Source organism: Coenobita brevimanus, chromosome 14 (genome assembly GCF_032717465.1).
Source record: "Coenobita brevimanus isolate Jiangsu-jjx chromosome 14, ASM3271746v2, whole genome shotgun sequence".
NCBI lineage: Eukaryota > Metazoa > Arthropoda > Malacostraca > Decapoda > Coenobitidae > Coenobita > Coenobita brevimanus.
Genome location: NC_136967.1, coordinates 16,710,531 through 16,725,443, shown reverse-complemented (window position 1 = coordinate 16,725,443; position 14,913 = coordinate 16,710,531). Strand labels below are relative to the sequence as shown.

At 43.2% G+C, this 14,913-nt stretch overlaps 1 protein-coding gene across 3 annotated transcripts in view; it reads left to right on the top strand.

The window, feature by feature from the left end:
* The window catches only part of LOC145417504 (WD repeat-containing protein 37-like), a 390,073-nt gene that overhangs the window by 363,998 nt on the left and 11,162 nt on the right, over positions 1–14,913 (top strand). For all 3 annotated transcript variants that reach the window (XM_080286217.1, XM_080286214.1, XM_080286212.1), the window contains exon 9: positions 11,324–11,500. In XM_080286217.1, coding sequence (XP_080142343.1) covers positions 11,324–11,500 — 177 coding nt within the window. The remainder of the gene's footprint in view (positions 1–11,323; positions 11,501–14,913) is intronic.

The window sequence follows — 14,913 nt, the reverse complement described above, 5'->3', positions numbered from 1 at the left end:
GCACACATGACACCTCCTGAGTGCTTTTCCCCTCTTGGCAGTGGCAGGCAGTGGCTCAAGGCGGTGTCGCTGAAGGTAGTCCTGACACTGTAGACGGTCTGGAAGTGTGCGTGAGTGGCGCCTGGGACCTGATGGCAGTACCTGCCCAAAACGCTGAAGCAGCTGGTACACACAAGTCTTAGAAAAACGCCGGAGAGAGTAGTTTGCTGGCTTCCTGTTCTTGATCTTATACAGGATGAAGGCATTCAGCATGCACATATCAAGCAAGTGCAAGAACACCTTCCTGTACCAGCGACGGTTCCTCCTCAGGCAGTCTATCTCTCCGATCATCATGTCAGACTTGTCCACCAGCTGCATATTGACCTTGTAGTCAATCACAGCATCAGGCTTCATCACAGGATCGCCAGTCCTTCTGTCGACCTTCCCTGTGGCTTGCATTTCCCCCTTGTGAACTGTGGTGAGCACACACCGGAGAGAGCAGACGTCCCAGCATCGCTGCTAACCTTGAGTAGTTTCAGGAATTTTGTCTGTCCTGTCTCCTAAGGTCTTGCTCTAAGTTCAAAATAATGAAAGTTAATAGACTACCAAAAATGTAAAGATTTATTGACTAGATTGTACATGAATGTTTGTAGTTTTTTTTTCGGTAACAGCTGTTTTGGTATTTAACCAACATCAAACATGGCCGAAAATATAAACAATGAGGGACTGGAATTTCAAGGATTTGATGCTAATACCAATGTCATGGACCTGGTTAAAACATTAATTATGAGGATTAGTGAACTCGAAAAGAAAGTAGAGAATCTAGTGATAAAGGATGTGTCAGTAAATACGGAAACCACCATACAGAGTCTGATCCAGTCCAATGAAACAGCCAATGAAGAAATTAGGAATCTGAAGCGGGAAAATGTTGAACTGAGGAGGAAACTAGAAGAGAGTACTAATAAAACGGAGAAGGTGAGTAGTGTATTAGAAGAACATAAGGCAAAGTGGGCACACGTAGCAGAAGAACAGAATGAAGTGGCCAGCTTAAGAGAGATCATCCAGGAAGAAAGGGAAATGAACAAGAAAGAAATGGAAGAAAATGTAGTGAAAATACTGAAGAAAAAAGAGAAAATAGTGAGAGAAACTGTAGAAAGGAACAGATGTGTGGTAGTATTTGGAAACAGGGAAGAGGAAGAAAAGGTTAGGTTCGTAAGACTCGAGAGAGACACGAACATGGTGAGAGGAATATCGGGCAAGATTGACCCCGAAGGAGACAAGTGGGTAAAAGAAATTGAGGAAGTAAGGAGGATAGGGCCTTACAAGAAAGGGGAAACAAGACCAATGAGAGTCAAGTTTACATCAGAAAGTGTAATAAATGAGATACTTAAAGTGACCTGGAAATTAAGCAAAGAGGCGGGGATGGAAAATATTATAATAAGAAAAGATCTGAATGAAGAAGAAAAAGAGTTTTAAAATCATTAAAGGAAGAAGTAAAGGAAAAAAATGACAAGAGGACAGAGGAAGAATGTAATACTTTTTTTTGGAGAGTATTGGATATGAAAGTAAGGAAATGGTATTTAAGGAAATAGAAGTGAAGGAAACTAAGGGGGATGGTTGTGAAAGATCAGAAGTTGAGGAAGTGGTACGGACAGAGAGTAGGAGAGAAGAGGGTATTAATAATGTCAAAAATAATTTGAAGGTGATATATACTAATGTTGATGGTTTCATATCGACAAGGATCGAAATTAATGATTTCTTAAGAGAACATGAACCTGATGTCATGTGCTTTGTAGAGACCAAATTAAGAGAAGATATTGATGTTCATTTGGGAGATGGTAAATACAAACTGTGGAGAAAAGACAGAAAAGAAAAAAAGGGAGGAGGAGTGATGATAGCAGTGAAGAACAACATAAATGTAGATACTGTGGAAATGGGAGAAGGCAGGGCTGAAGTGATATATATGAAATTAGAAACTGGAGAGAATGTTAAGAGAGATATGGCGGTAGTGTATGTTCCCCCAAAGACGAGAGCATGGAAGGATGACGAATACCATGTGATGTTGTCAGATATGGCTAGCTGCTTGCAAAAAATAATTGAGAATAGCAATAATATAATTTTGGTGGGTGACTTTAATTGTAAAGAGGTGAACTGGGAGGAATGGTACTCGGGAGGCGGCGAGGATTCGTGGGGCACTATGTTATTAAATATAATAATGAATAATGTGATGACGCAATGGGTCAAAGAAGAGACACGGTTTCGAGGTGAGGACACACCACCAAGGTTAGATTTACTGTTCACCAAAGAACCCGATGTAATAGAATCATTGGAATATCTCTGTCCTTTGGGAAAAAGTGATCACGTGGTCATTGAGTTTCAGATGTTAATGGGAAACGTCGAGCCAAGAGACGAGCTTCATAGACAGGGAAGATACAACTTTGGGAAAGCAAATTTTACAGGATTGAGAAACTTTTTTGAAAATGCGGATTGGAGAAAATTCAGAGAAACAAGAGAGATACAGAGGAAGTGGGATATCTTTCTAGACCTCTATAATTTGAGAGTGGACAAATTTGTACCAAGAGTAAGAGGGAAAGAAAACAGGAAAAAGGAGTGGTTTAATAGAAGGTGTATCATAGCAAAAAAAGAGAGAGATAAGGCGTGGAACAATTGGAGAAAGAGAGGTAACAACAGAACAAAGGAAGAATATAAAAGAACAAGAAATGAATACACAAGAATACGTAGAGAAGAAGAAAGGAATTTTGAAAAAGGTATAATAGACAAATGCAAGGATGAACCCAAACTGTTTTATAGATTTGTTAATGGCAAACTGAAACAAAAGGAAGGAATCACCAAGCTGAAAGTAGAAGGAGAGGTCTTTAAGGATGCGGCAATGCAAGCAGAAATAATGAACAAACGTTTCCAGTCAGTTTTCACTAAAGAAAAGGAGCTTGTGGAAGGGGAGGGAGTGATTAGAAATGTTCCGGTGATGAAAGATATAAAAATGGAGGTACAGGAAGTGTATAAATTACTGGAAACTCAAGATGTAAGGAAAGCCCCAGGACCTGATGGAATTTCTAATTGGGTACTGAAGGAATGCAGAGAACAACTGGCGGATAAAATTCACAGCTTAATTGTATGCTCACTGGAAGAGGGGAAAGTGCCAAAAGAATGGATGAGGGCAAATGTGGTACCAATTTACAAGGGAGGAAACAGGGAAGAACCCCTGAATTATAGACCAGTGTCTCTAACCAGCATGGTCGCAAAATTGTGTGAGAGAATCCTGAAAGACAGATGGATAAAATATCTGGACGAGATGAATATTTTGGCCGAATGTCAGTTTGGATTCAGAAGTGGAAGGTCATGTGTTTCTAACTTGTTGAGCTTTTACTCAAGAGCGATTGATGTGGTACAGGAGAGAGATGGTTGGGTGGATTGGGTGTACTTAGACTTAGAGAAGGCCTTTGACAAGGTACCTCATAAGAGACTAATGTGGAAACTAGAATATATAGGAGGACTAAAGGGGAAGCTTCTGGAATGGATGAGAGAATTTTTGAGAGACAGACAAATGAGGACAGTAATAAAGGAAAAGATGTCTGGATGGAGGGAAGTAACAAGTGGAGTCCCTCAAGGCTCAGTGTTGGCGCCAGTAATGTTCCTGATTTACGTAAATGATATGGTAGATGGAGTGAACAGTTATGCAAGTCTGTTTGCTGATGATGAAAAGATCTTGAGGAAGATAGAGGTTGAGGAGGATTGTAAAATACTGCAGGAGGATTTGGATAGGATACACAATTGGAGCCGGACGTGGGAAATGAAATTTAATGTAATGAAATGTAAAATATTGGAAATGGGTAAAAGTACCAGGAGACCATCACTGAATTATTTTTTGGGTAATGAATTAATCACAAAAAGGAGAGAAGAGAAAGATTTGGGAGTGCTGGTCCAAGATAGTTTGTCACCAGAAAAGCACATTAACAAGATAGTTGGAGAGACTTATAAACTCTTGACTAACATAAGAGTAGCATTTCATTATATGGATGAGGAAATGATGAAAAAATTGATAGTGGCCATGATCCGCCCCAGGTTAGAATATGCAGCGGTAGTGTGGTCCCCACACAAAAAGAAAGATATAAACAAGATTGAGAGAATACAAAGAACAGCAACCAAGATGGTCCCCAGTCTGACAGACCTGTCATACAGAGAGAGGCTGGAAAAACTGGATTTGCCTTCGTTAGAGGAAAGGAGAAAGAGGGGAGACATGATTGCGGTGTTCAGGACCATGGTGGGAGTAGATAAAATTGACAAAGAAGATCTGTTTGTATGGGATAAGAGAGCAACAAGAGGACATGGAATGAAATTGAAAAAGTCAAGCTGCTTGAAGGATATTAAGAAATATAGCTTTCCTTACAGAAGTATAGACTTATGGAATAGCCTGGACAAAGAGATCGTCCAGTCTAGAAATTAAACGAGTTTAAAGTTAAATTCGACTTACTGAGAAACAGCGACGGAAACCCACGATCATAGTACAGTACATTCCGTGTATATCACAATTAGGTATATTAGGTAAATACTTAAATATTTGGAACGACTTAGACAAAGAGGTGGTGCATGAGAAAAACATTCATGTGTGTAAAGGTAGACTTGATAAATTTGGATATGGAGACAGGACAACACGAGCATTGCTCAATTTCTGTATACTACAAATAGGTAAATACATTGACGATTCTCTTATCGTGCCACCTGATTGCCAGCATTTTGTCAGTTTTTTTTCAGGTGCACGTCTCCCCGCTTTGATCCTTCAGCCTCGGGGAAGGCAGGGTAGTGTGCCCTATTGCTACGGACAGTGCCACAGGATCCGACGCCGTGTTCTGAAAGGTACTTGGCGAGTTTGGGAGCTGTATAATAATTGTCCGTATACAGGACATGATTCCCGCCAAAGCACTTTTCCAAAAGCACTTTCACCACAGAACCAGAGAATCCAAGGGGGTCAGTCTTGTCCAAGTCCACATTGCTGGCGGTGTAGATAACGAAGTCTAGGATGAACCCCGTCTTGCAGTCGCACAGCACGAAAAACTTTATTCGAAAACGGTGGCGTTTGCTAGGAATATTCTGCACGAACCGAAGACGGCCCCTGAACAAAACCAAGGACTCGTCAATCACAACTTTCTTGAAGGGCTGAAGGAACGTCGTAAACTTATCCTTGATCAGGTTCAGGATTCCCCTCACTTTCCATAGTGGGTCAGTTTGGGAAGGCTTATCGTTGTTCGCAAAGTGAAGGTAAGTCATGAGTTGCCTGAAACGATCGCGACTCATGTATTTGTTGAAGATGGGTGTGGGGCAAAGATCGTCAGCACTCCAGTATTCCTCGAGCTTGTGCTTCCAGTTATGTGGCATAAGAAGCATCAAGCCGATAAATACAAATAGTTCCCTGATCGTTACAGGAACCCATGCTGCCATCCGCGATGTGGATGGCGTTGCAGCTTCACCTTCACGAACTGCAGCAGATTGCCCCTTGTACCTGTTCGTCTCGGTACAAATCTGCTCCATTACTTCGTTATCAAGGAAGGCCAACAGGTAGTCCAGACATTCACCATCCTCTGGGACAGGGAAGTCAGCCTGTATCCCACACCCACTGGCATCAAAGGGCAGATCTTCTGGCACAAAATCTGAGCCCTCAGACCACACGAAGGCATCCAGAGTGCCCTGCCTAGGCTGGGAGGTGGTGGGGGCGGCGGGGGGTGAGGCAGGCCGTGTGGCAGTGGGTGAGGCAGTGGGTGAGGCAGGCCATGTGGCAGAGGCTGTGCTAGGTCATGTCGGTGTGGTGGTGGTGGTGGTGGGAAGATAACGCGAAGGTTCAAGGTCACTCACAGTGGCCTGACTGGTGAGTTGCCTAGTGTGAGTAACCTTAGCACTAACTCTTACACTAGGAGACACTTTTCTACTCCTACTAGCACGGACACTGGGCCTACGGAAACCTCTACGTAAACCAGACTGCCTACTTCCCTTCTGAGGTGGTGAAGGAGACTCAGAAGACTCCGGAGAAAGTACAGCTGAAGATGATGACGAGAGAATGGGGCTGGGAGTGCGTGGCGGGATGGCGGCGGCGTGACCTGGTGTAGGGGACAATGGCCGGTCTGAGGAAGACAATGGCTGGGAAGCGGGGTCACCACTTCGTCTCCTCTTGGCCCCCTTTCCATACACTAGGCCCCTTTTCACTGGAGCCTTGCCTGTTGAGGTGCTGGGCACAGGAATTGTCACTTCTGGCACCTTGGACTCAGCACTCAATAGAGTGTCTGACTCGGCAAGGCTAGATAACACACCGACGTCACTACCATAATCCATTGACGCTTTCAATAATTCAATCCCTATAGCCGAGTCACTAAGGCCCTTAGCAGTTCCTTGTAAGGGTTTGTATGGGGTGGAGGTCACAAAGCCCTTTTTCGGAGGGCTGGAAGGCACAGACTCGGAAGAGCTTGAGTTTGACATGGTGTCACCTTCAAAGATTCTGGTAGACTGACGCTAAACAGGGGCAAACCGCGGGAAAAAATGCTAGTGTGACAACTGGGGAAACAAGCGTTTCCAATTAGCATAAAGTGCTTGCGAGAGGAAGGCGCAGATTGACACGTCTGAGCTGTTCGCGCACTGCCATATCGCACGACGAGGGAGGGCCAGGCAGCGGTGCGTGGGTGGGTAAAAAAAATGATACTTGGCAACAACCGAGGTCAGTAGTACAAAGGTCAAGTGTGCTAAAAGTAGCCAAAGGGTGGCGGTACTGTTAGACAATACCAGCTGGAGCCTGCTTGCCCGCGATTATTCAAAATTTACTAGAATTGCAAACGCAATGATCCGCCGTTATGTCCTTTTTGCCGAGCGTCGCAAACGAGACGATCCACGTTTAAGGGGTTAATGAGATCGTCCTGGTCTTCTTGATTCCCAATAACTTGCGGCACTAATGGAACACAGCAGACTCCAAGTTTCTACCCTGGTCTGAATGTAGCTCGTGTGACATCCCAAAATGACATGAACTGGTCGACCAACAACTGAGCAACAGTAGCAGTCTCTTGATCGGGGATGGTATAGGCCTCTGGCCACATTGTGAAGCAGTCCATAGCGACACATATATACCGGTTTCCTCATTCAGTGAGTGGCAAAGGTCCAACAATGTCCAGTGCGGCTCTTTCCATTGGTGCACCCACAAGGTACAGCTGGAGAGAGGCACAACCACATTTCTTGCGTCCCTTCTTGGCACAACACACATCACAGGCCCGACACCACTCTTCAACATCCTGATGCATGCCAATCCAATAGAATCTCTGTCGCAGCTGGCTTAGAGATTTCTTCACTCCCAGGTGCCCACTAGTGATCTGGTTATGGGACTAATCCAAAATCTCGGACCTCATCTTCTTCGGAACCACCATTGCCAATACTTGCTGAGGCTATCGGGTGTCTCCCACTGATGCTCCAGTAGTCCGTTGTTCAAATGATGAAGGTCCCACTGACTCCAGGAGCTCTTGGTCGCAGGGCCTAACCTGGAAGCTTTTTCCCAAGATGGTCGCATTATACTCCGCTTCAGTCACTCTAGTACTGGTTGTAAATCTGCATCCTCCATCTGCATCCTCTTCGGGTCTTCTTCATCTGATGCTGGCCCTGTCATTGCAGTACGGCTGCATTTCTTACTATGATCTTCCTTTTAACTACACTGCCAGCACTCCGGATCACAAGGCCGACAACTCAGGCTGTCAGCATTGCCTCGTACCTGCCCAGGACAGTGCTGCACCTCATAATTGTGCTGGTCTAGCTTCCTGAGATAGCGTGCCAGTTGTCCTTCCTGATTCTTTAGCGTTTTCAGCCACTTGAGTGCTGTATGGTCCGTCCCGATGATGATGTAGGACCCATACAGGTGGGGATGGAAGATTTCAAGGCTCTTCATCACTGCCAAGGGCTCCTTACGGGTCACACAGTAGTTCCTCTCCGATGGGCTGTAATACGCCACCACATACTCCTTGTCATCCTTCTTCTGCGACAGGATTCCACCAGTACCATGATCACTAGCATCACAGTCCAAGATAAGTGGCTGATTCTGGTCTAGGTACGGCAATACTGGAGAGCTTGCCAACACATGCTTGAGTTCATAGAAAGCCTTCTGTGTGTCTGCTGTCCATGCGAACTTCTGCTTTTTCCCCAACAGCTTGTGAAGAGGTGCAGCTGTCACTGCTAAGTCCTTGACAAAATGCCGACATTAGGTGCACAAGCCCAGGAAACTCTGTAGCTCTTTCATGCAATTTGGAACTGGCCAGTTTTCCACAGCTGCCACCTTCGCTGGGTCAGTACAGACACTGCTCTCACCTGCAGTGTGTTCCAGGTACTTCACTATGTGCGTGTTTTTTGGTGGTGAGAGTTAGAGGAACTTGTATTGGAATGCATGCTTGCTCACTGCCTTTGTTACTAGAACACTGAAAAAGTTCAGCAAAAGGGGATGGTCAGAAGCTAATCCTGAGGGCTGATGAAATGGGAGCTCCAGCTCTTACCGACATAAGCTTTCCATCCGCCTTGGAAGTACTGCCCTTGACTGGTGCTACAGTCTGCTTTCTAAAAACAGGGGGAGAAAGGAATGGGCAAACTAGGGAGAGAAGGCAAGAAACAAGGAAGAAAGGAGAAGGAAAGCACAGTGCGCAGCTAACATGCCATAACTCTTTTAACTTTCAAACCGCCGGGTATCGGTCAAAACTGTCCAAAAATCGGTGGTGCAGCGGCAGCGGGTGTGGGTAGAAACTGCACTTGTTTTCCCGGCACGGTTTGAAGTGGCCCCCACTGTATCTTGTCACCAAAAGCTCTGGGGAGACTCCCAGCGGCCCACCCAACCATACTTCAGTTGTCTCTGTGACTGCCAGGTGTAGGATGATCTTTTCTTAACCTGTCTCATCCAGTTTCCTTCCTGCCTCATGTGGACTTTTGCCTCATCCACCCCTGCCAAGCCTCTTTTCAAGAATACTAGGAAAGGGCTCAGTGATAGTGCCATATGCAGAGCTGGACTCTAGGAAAGGACTCAGTGATAGTGCCATAGGCAGAGCTGGGCACCGCAGTCTAAAATTCAACTCTGCAATTGATATTCTTCAACCTCTGACCCTTACCTTCCACTACCGCAATTCTGCAATAAACTTGGAATGTGCAGTTCCACTACCTTAGTACCACAACCGCAATCCAGTTTTACAGATTACAATATAAAGTGCACAGACAGGGGGTAAATCAATTGGTAATGTAGTGCATTATTGTATTCATAGTCTGTTTATGACATTAATTTCCCACAGTGACACTCAGTCATTGTGACCCTCACTACTCACTAGTAACTCTGTTCGTAACTTCACCCAGAGCACTTCTCAGAGTCCTCACTGACTTAGAAGTTTAAGTTCAGAAGTTCATACTTATGACACTTGACACTGCTTCACGCCCACGTCACAGTCAGTCTGAGTCCTCCAAGATTGAGGATAACTCCATCTTGAGCAGATCCATGTTCCCTTTCACGAACACCAATTGCTTGAATTCTCCGAGGTCAGACTTGCCCTTTTGGCCTTCATGGCATCTGACCCCTGGGAGAACAGTCACTCAAAATACTAATGTTATAATAATATAATCATATCCTTTATTACAAAAATAATATTACAAGGGAAAGAAATAGCCTTTGTGCCACTTGGGAAAATCAATCTGACCAGCAGCAGAATGCAATCCATAGAACTTAAATAAATAATTTTTAGAAATGTGATTACTCTTGCAGATAATAACTCAGTAAGACCATAAAAAATAGTATTTTCAGTGATCACCATTACATTAGCCCTTAAGATCATCACATGTCAAATTGTGGAATAACTGTTCATGATTAGCTTTGTGTGCCACAAAATTTACTGCCATGCTGGCTTATAGTATATCGTAATGTATCGTATCTAATCATTTCTCCTGGTATCGCCTATCACTACTGCTAACTGACACAGCGATGCCTTGCCTGCCGCCGCTGCTGACCTGGAATCCTGTTCAAGCTTGATATTCAAGAGTCATGCTGTAGTCTATACTAACTAATGCTGACTGCCACATGGGAGATTACGGACAGGACTGCGATTGCGGAAGTACTTCTGCAACACAATACCACAAGTTTCGGACGAGTTTGCCGCAATAGCAATTCCGCAACTGAAACCATGTGGTCCACTATTGTGGAAATTGTGTATTGCGGAGGTGCCTAGCTCTGGCCATAGGCATGCCTTGGACATCACTGTGACTAGTGTATCTAGTAATGGAGAAGTTATCATGTTGAGAGCAAAGCCATAATCGGGACCGCAGGCAGTCACGTGAACACATCCTGTTTTTTGCGGCGAAAATTAGTCCTGTTCCTCACATCATTACTTATCAGTGCAATGACCCAGAGACCTGGGGATACTTTCATTCACAAAGAGAAGAGTTGGTGAGTAATATGGTCTTTAATTCATTTCCCCAACTGCTAGACTTTGAGATATTAAGGTTAGAAGTAAAGCTCCCCCCCGTACTGAGGTGCACATTAGAACTCACGTTACAAAAGCCAAAGAACATCCATTCATGGCACAGCGTGAACTTAGCTGCCTGAAGAAAAGGAGGGAAGCATCTGCAGTGAAATAGTTAAAAAAGGCATTGGTAACTGGGGTAGATTGTTCCAAGAGAATGCCATTGGAGGCAATAAATCTGCGAGTTGCACATTAGAGGCATGAGGTCAATTTTATGGGCGGGGAGCTTCACAACAAAAGTATTTTAAGTGCCAGATTTATGTTTCATTTCAGCATTGGTGCTTTTTCTTTTCAAACACAACAGTTACATGATAAAGGGGCCTAATTTAGGTATGGTTTGAGTATAAAGTTTTGTGGGTACTAAACCCAGAAATACCATTAAAACTGGTCATTTGTTGTATATCTAGAGGAAATTTGACATGTTTTGGATATCTCTCTGAGAATAATATTTAGTTAAAGAGGGTGACATCAGGATATGTGTTGAGATTCATGTTTACCTGGAGTGGAAATATAATTGCTGTTTTTGTTATTGAAGTGATAATTTTGTTTGATGTAAAGCATTATTGTAGTAAGTATAGATTTTGTTGGAGCTGGTTAACTGCATGCTGAGTTGTGAAGTTATTGCCAAGTCATCAGCTGAGGACAATACTGTAACAGGATGAGGAGGGTTGGGAGGTCATAAAGGAAAAACTTGCAAGTGAGGGCTGAATCATGGGTAAATGGTATCAATATGCAGAACAGTACAGCATGTGAATTTGCAGGATACAGTATTAATAATCATCTGTCAGCAAGGTAATAATGTGTGTGTGTTTGGTCAGGTATGGGATGTGAAGAACATGCGATCTCCCCTTGCAACTATCCGGTTGGACTCACCAGTTAACCGACTGGCAGTATCCATTAGCAACATGATTGCCATTCCTCATGACAACCGCCACGTCCGCCTCTATGATCTTGCTGGCAACCGTCTAGCACGCCTTCCACGTAGCAACCGACAGGTAAGTTAGGCACTTGACACATTATCTTAGTCTTGCCCTAATTCTTGCATATGAAACTGGATGAGAAAATTTTCAGACACAAGGAAAACAGAGCACAAAAGTAGAACTGTCAGATATTCTGCCAGGTGAAGTGGGCCACACATTCATTCACACAGCATTTTAATCTTTAAAAAAATTGACTCCATCTCAAAAGCAAATTCTGTCCGAATATTTGTTTGTAGGCCACCCTGTCTGGGATACGTGGCATCTGGCAATGAATGAATGAATGAAAAATTATTTTTGTTTAGATGAGCTTCCTTTTATTGGCATATTTTTTTGGTATACTGTATTCTAGCTACTTCCAGACAGTTTTGTTCATCTTATGGGAGACATTTTAATCTGAAAAGGGTTTACACTGCTAGACATTATTCCGTGAGTTGGGTAATATTGCCAGGAGATAGCAAACATAAAGAAAAAGATATTTCTTCAGATTGAAAAGATTGACTTGGAGGGGGGAGAGGTTAGTGGAAGAAACTGCAGGGAAAATGTCCATTTGACTGTAAGCCCAAAATTATGTAAAGTCACTCAGTAAAATATCTTTTGCTTTTTCCTTGTTCACATGTTGAGTCAGTGGGACTTGTGATGTCAGTGTTTACTATCTTGCATCATATGGGATGTGATGTGTGTACTGGGTTATCCAAGAATTATTGATCCTTCTCATGTACATTTGGGGATGCACACTGCAGATGTACATTAAGGTATACTTCGATATACGATACCCCTAGATGCGATACCCCGGCTTAGCGATGGGGGTAGAAATACCATCATACCCTGCTTGACAATGGACAGGCCCTGGTTTAATGGTGGGCCCTCCGAGGTGGCCTCCACGAGTGATGGGTCGAAATTTTGTGTCATGGGCATTCACACGGCCAGCTGATCCTACCCGCCTCCCAGGATGCGCAGAAGCGCTCGCACACGAGCGAACAGCCACAGCGAACGGATGTCTCTTGACTGCTCCCAGGCCAAGGCTTGGCCACGGCTGCAAACCTTAAGTAGTTTTCAGGAATTATGTTTGTCCTGTCTCCTATGGTCTTGTTTTCAGTTTAAAATACTGTAAGTTAATATAGACCACCAAAAATGTAAAGATTTATTGGCAAGAGTATACATGAATGTTTGTAGTATTTTCTGTAACAGCTGTTTCGGTGCTGTAAGTTGTAACCAACCTCAATCATGGCCAAAAATGTAAACACTGAGGGACTCGAATTTCCAGGATTTGATAGAAATACTAATGTCATGGATCTGGTTAAAACATTGATTATGAGGATTAGTGAACTTGAAAAGAAAGTGGAGAATCTAGTGTTAAAAGAGGTGTCTGAGAATACGGAGATTACTATACAGAGTCTGATCCAGTCTAATGAGACGGTGAATGAAGAGATCAGAAATTTGAAGCATGAAAATATTGAATTGAGGAGAAAACTAGAAGAGAGTACTAATAAAATGGAGAAGGTGAGCAGTGTATTGGAAGAACATAAGGCAAAGTGGGCACACGTAGAAGAACAGAAAGAAGTGGTCAGCTTAAGAGAAATCATCCAGGAAGAAAGGGAAATGAACAAGATAAAATTGGAAGAAAATGTAGTGAAAATACTGAAGAAAAAAGAGAAAATAGTGAGAGAAACTGTAGAAAGGAACAGATGCGTGGTAATATTTGGAAACAGGGAGGAAGAAGAGAAGGTTAAATCCGTGAGACTCGAAAAAGACACAAACCTGGTGAGAGGAATATTAGGCAAGATTGATCCCAAAGGAGACAAGTGGGTAAAAGAAATTAAAGAAGGAGAATAGGGCCTTATAAGAAAGGGGAAACAAGACCAATGAGAGTCAAGTTGTCAGCAGAAAGTGTAGTAGATGATATACTTAAAGTGACCTAGAAATTAAGCAAAGAGGCAGGGATGGAAAATATTATAATAAGAAAAGATTTGAATGAAGACGAAAGAGAAGTTTTAAAATCATTGAAGGAACAAGTAAAGGAAAAAAATGATAAGAGGACAGAGGAAGATGTGATACTTTTTTATGGAGAGTGATGGATATGAAAGTAAGGAAGTGGTATGTAAGGAAATAGAAGTGAAGGAAACTAAGGGGGATGGCTGTGAAAGACCAGAAGTTAAGGAAGTGGTACTGACGGAGAGAAGGAGAGAAGAAGGTATAAAAAACATGAAAAATAATTTGAAGGTGATACATACTAATGTTGATGGTTTAATATCGGCAAGGTTTGAAATTAACGATTTCTTGAGAGAACATGAACCTGATGCAATGTGCTTTGTAGAGACCAAATTATGAGAAGATATTGATGTTCATTTGGGAGATGGTAAATACAAACTGTGGAGAAAAGACAGAAAAGAAAAAACGGGAGGAGGAGCAATGATAGCAGTGAAGAACAACATAAATGTAGATACCGTGGAAATGGGAGAAGGCAGGGCTGAAGTGATATATATGAAATTAGAAACTGGAGAGAATGTTAAGAGAGATATGGTGGTAGTGTATGTTCACCCTAAGATGAGAGCATGGAATGATGACGAATACCAGGAGATGTTGTCAGATATGGCTAACTATTTACAAAAAATAATTGAGAAAAGGTGAAACGAGCTGTGGAACAGAAGAAGAAGGCATATGGTGAATGGTTGGCGAGTAGAGGTAGGGGAGAAGATGAGAGAGAGAAGAGAGAGGTATATGTGAGCAGGAGAAGGGAGGTTAAGAGACTGGTGAAGGAGAGTAAGAAGAAAGTGGATGAAGAGTTTGGGAGGAATCTGAGTGTGAAATGGAGGGAGAGTAAGAAATTGTTTTGGAAGGAGGTAAAGAAAGTAAGGCAGTGTGAAAGGGGAAATAGTAGGGGAGTGAAAGATAGGAATAATAGATTGTTGGTGGAGAAGAGAGAGAAATTGAGGAGATGGAAGGAGCACTTTGAGGATTTGTTGAATGTAGAAAGTGAGAGCAGTGTGAGTATAAGTGGTTGGGGAATGGCTGGGAGAAGAAGAGATGAGAGGAGGGAGGAAGAGATCAGTATGTCAGAAGTAGAGGAAACGATGAAGAAGATTAAGCTGGGAAAGGCCCCAGGAATTGATGGAGTGTGTGGTGAAATGCTTAGGTATGGGAGTGAGATTGTTGTGGAGTGGATATGGAAGTTGTGTAGATTGGCTTGGGAAGAGGGAAGGGTTCCAGAGGACTGGAAATCAGGTATAATTGTTCCTCTGTACAAAGGAAAAGGGGAGAGAGAAGTATGTGGTAACCATAGGGGTATTTGCCTTCTTAGTGTGACTGGTAAAATATATGGTAGAATAGTCATTGATAGGGTTAGGCATATGACAGAGGAGCTAGTTGGAGAAGAACAAGGGGGATTTAGGAAGGGAAAAGGGTGTGTAGATCAGATATTTGTTCTAAGA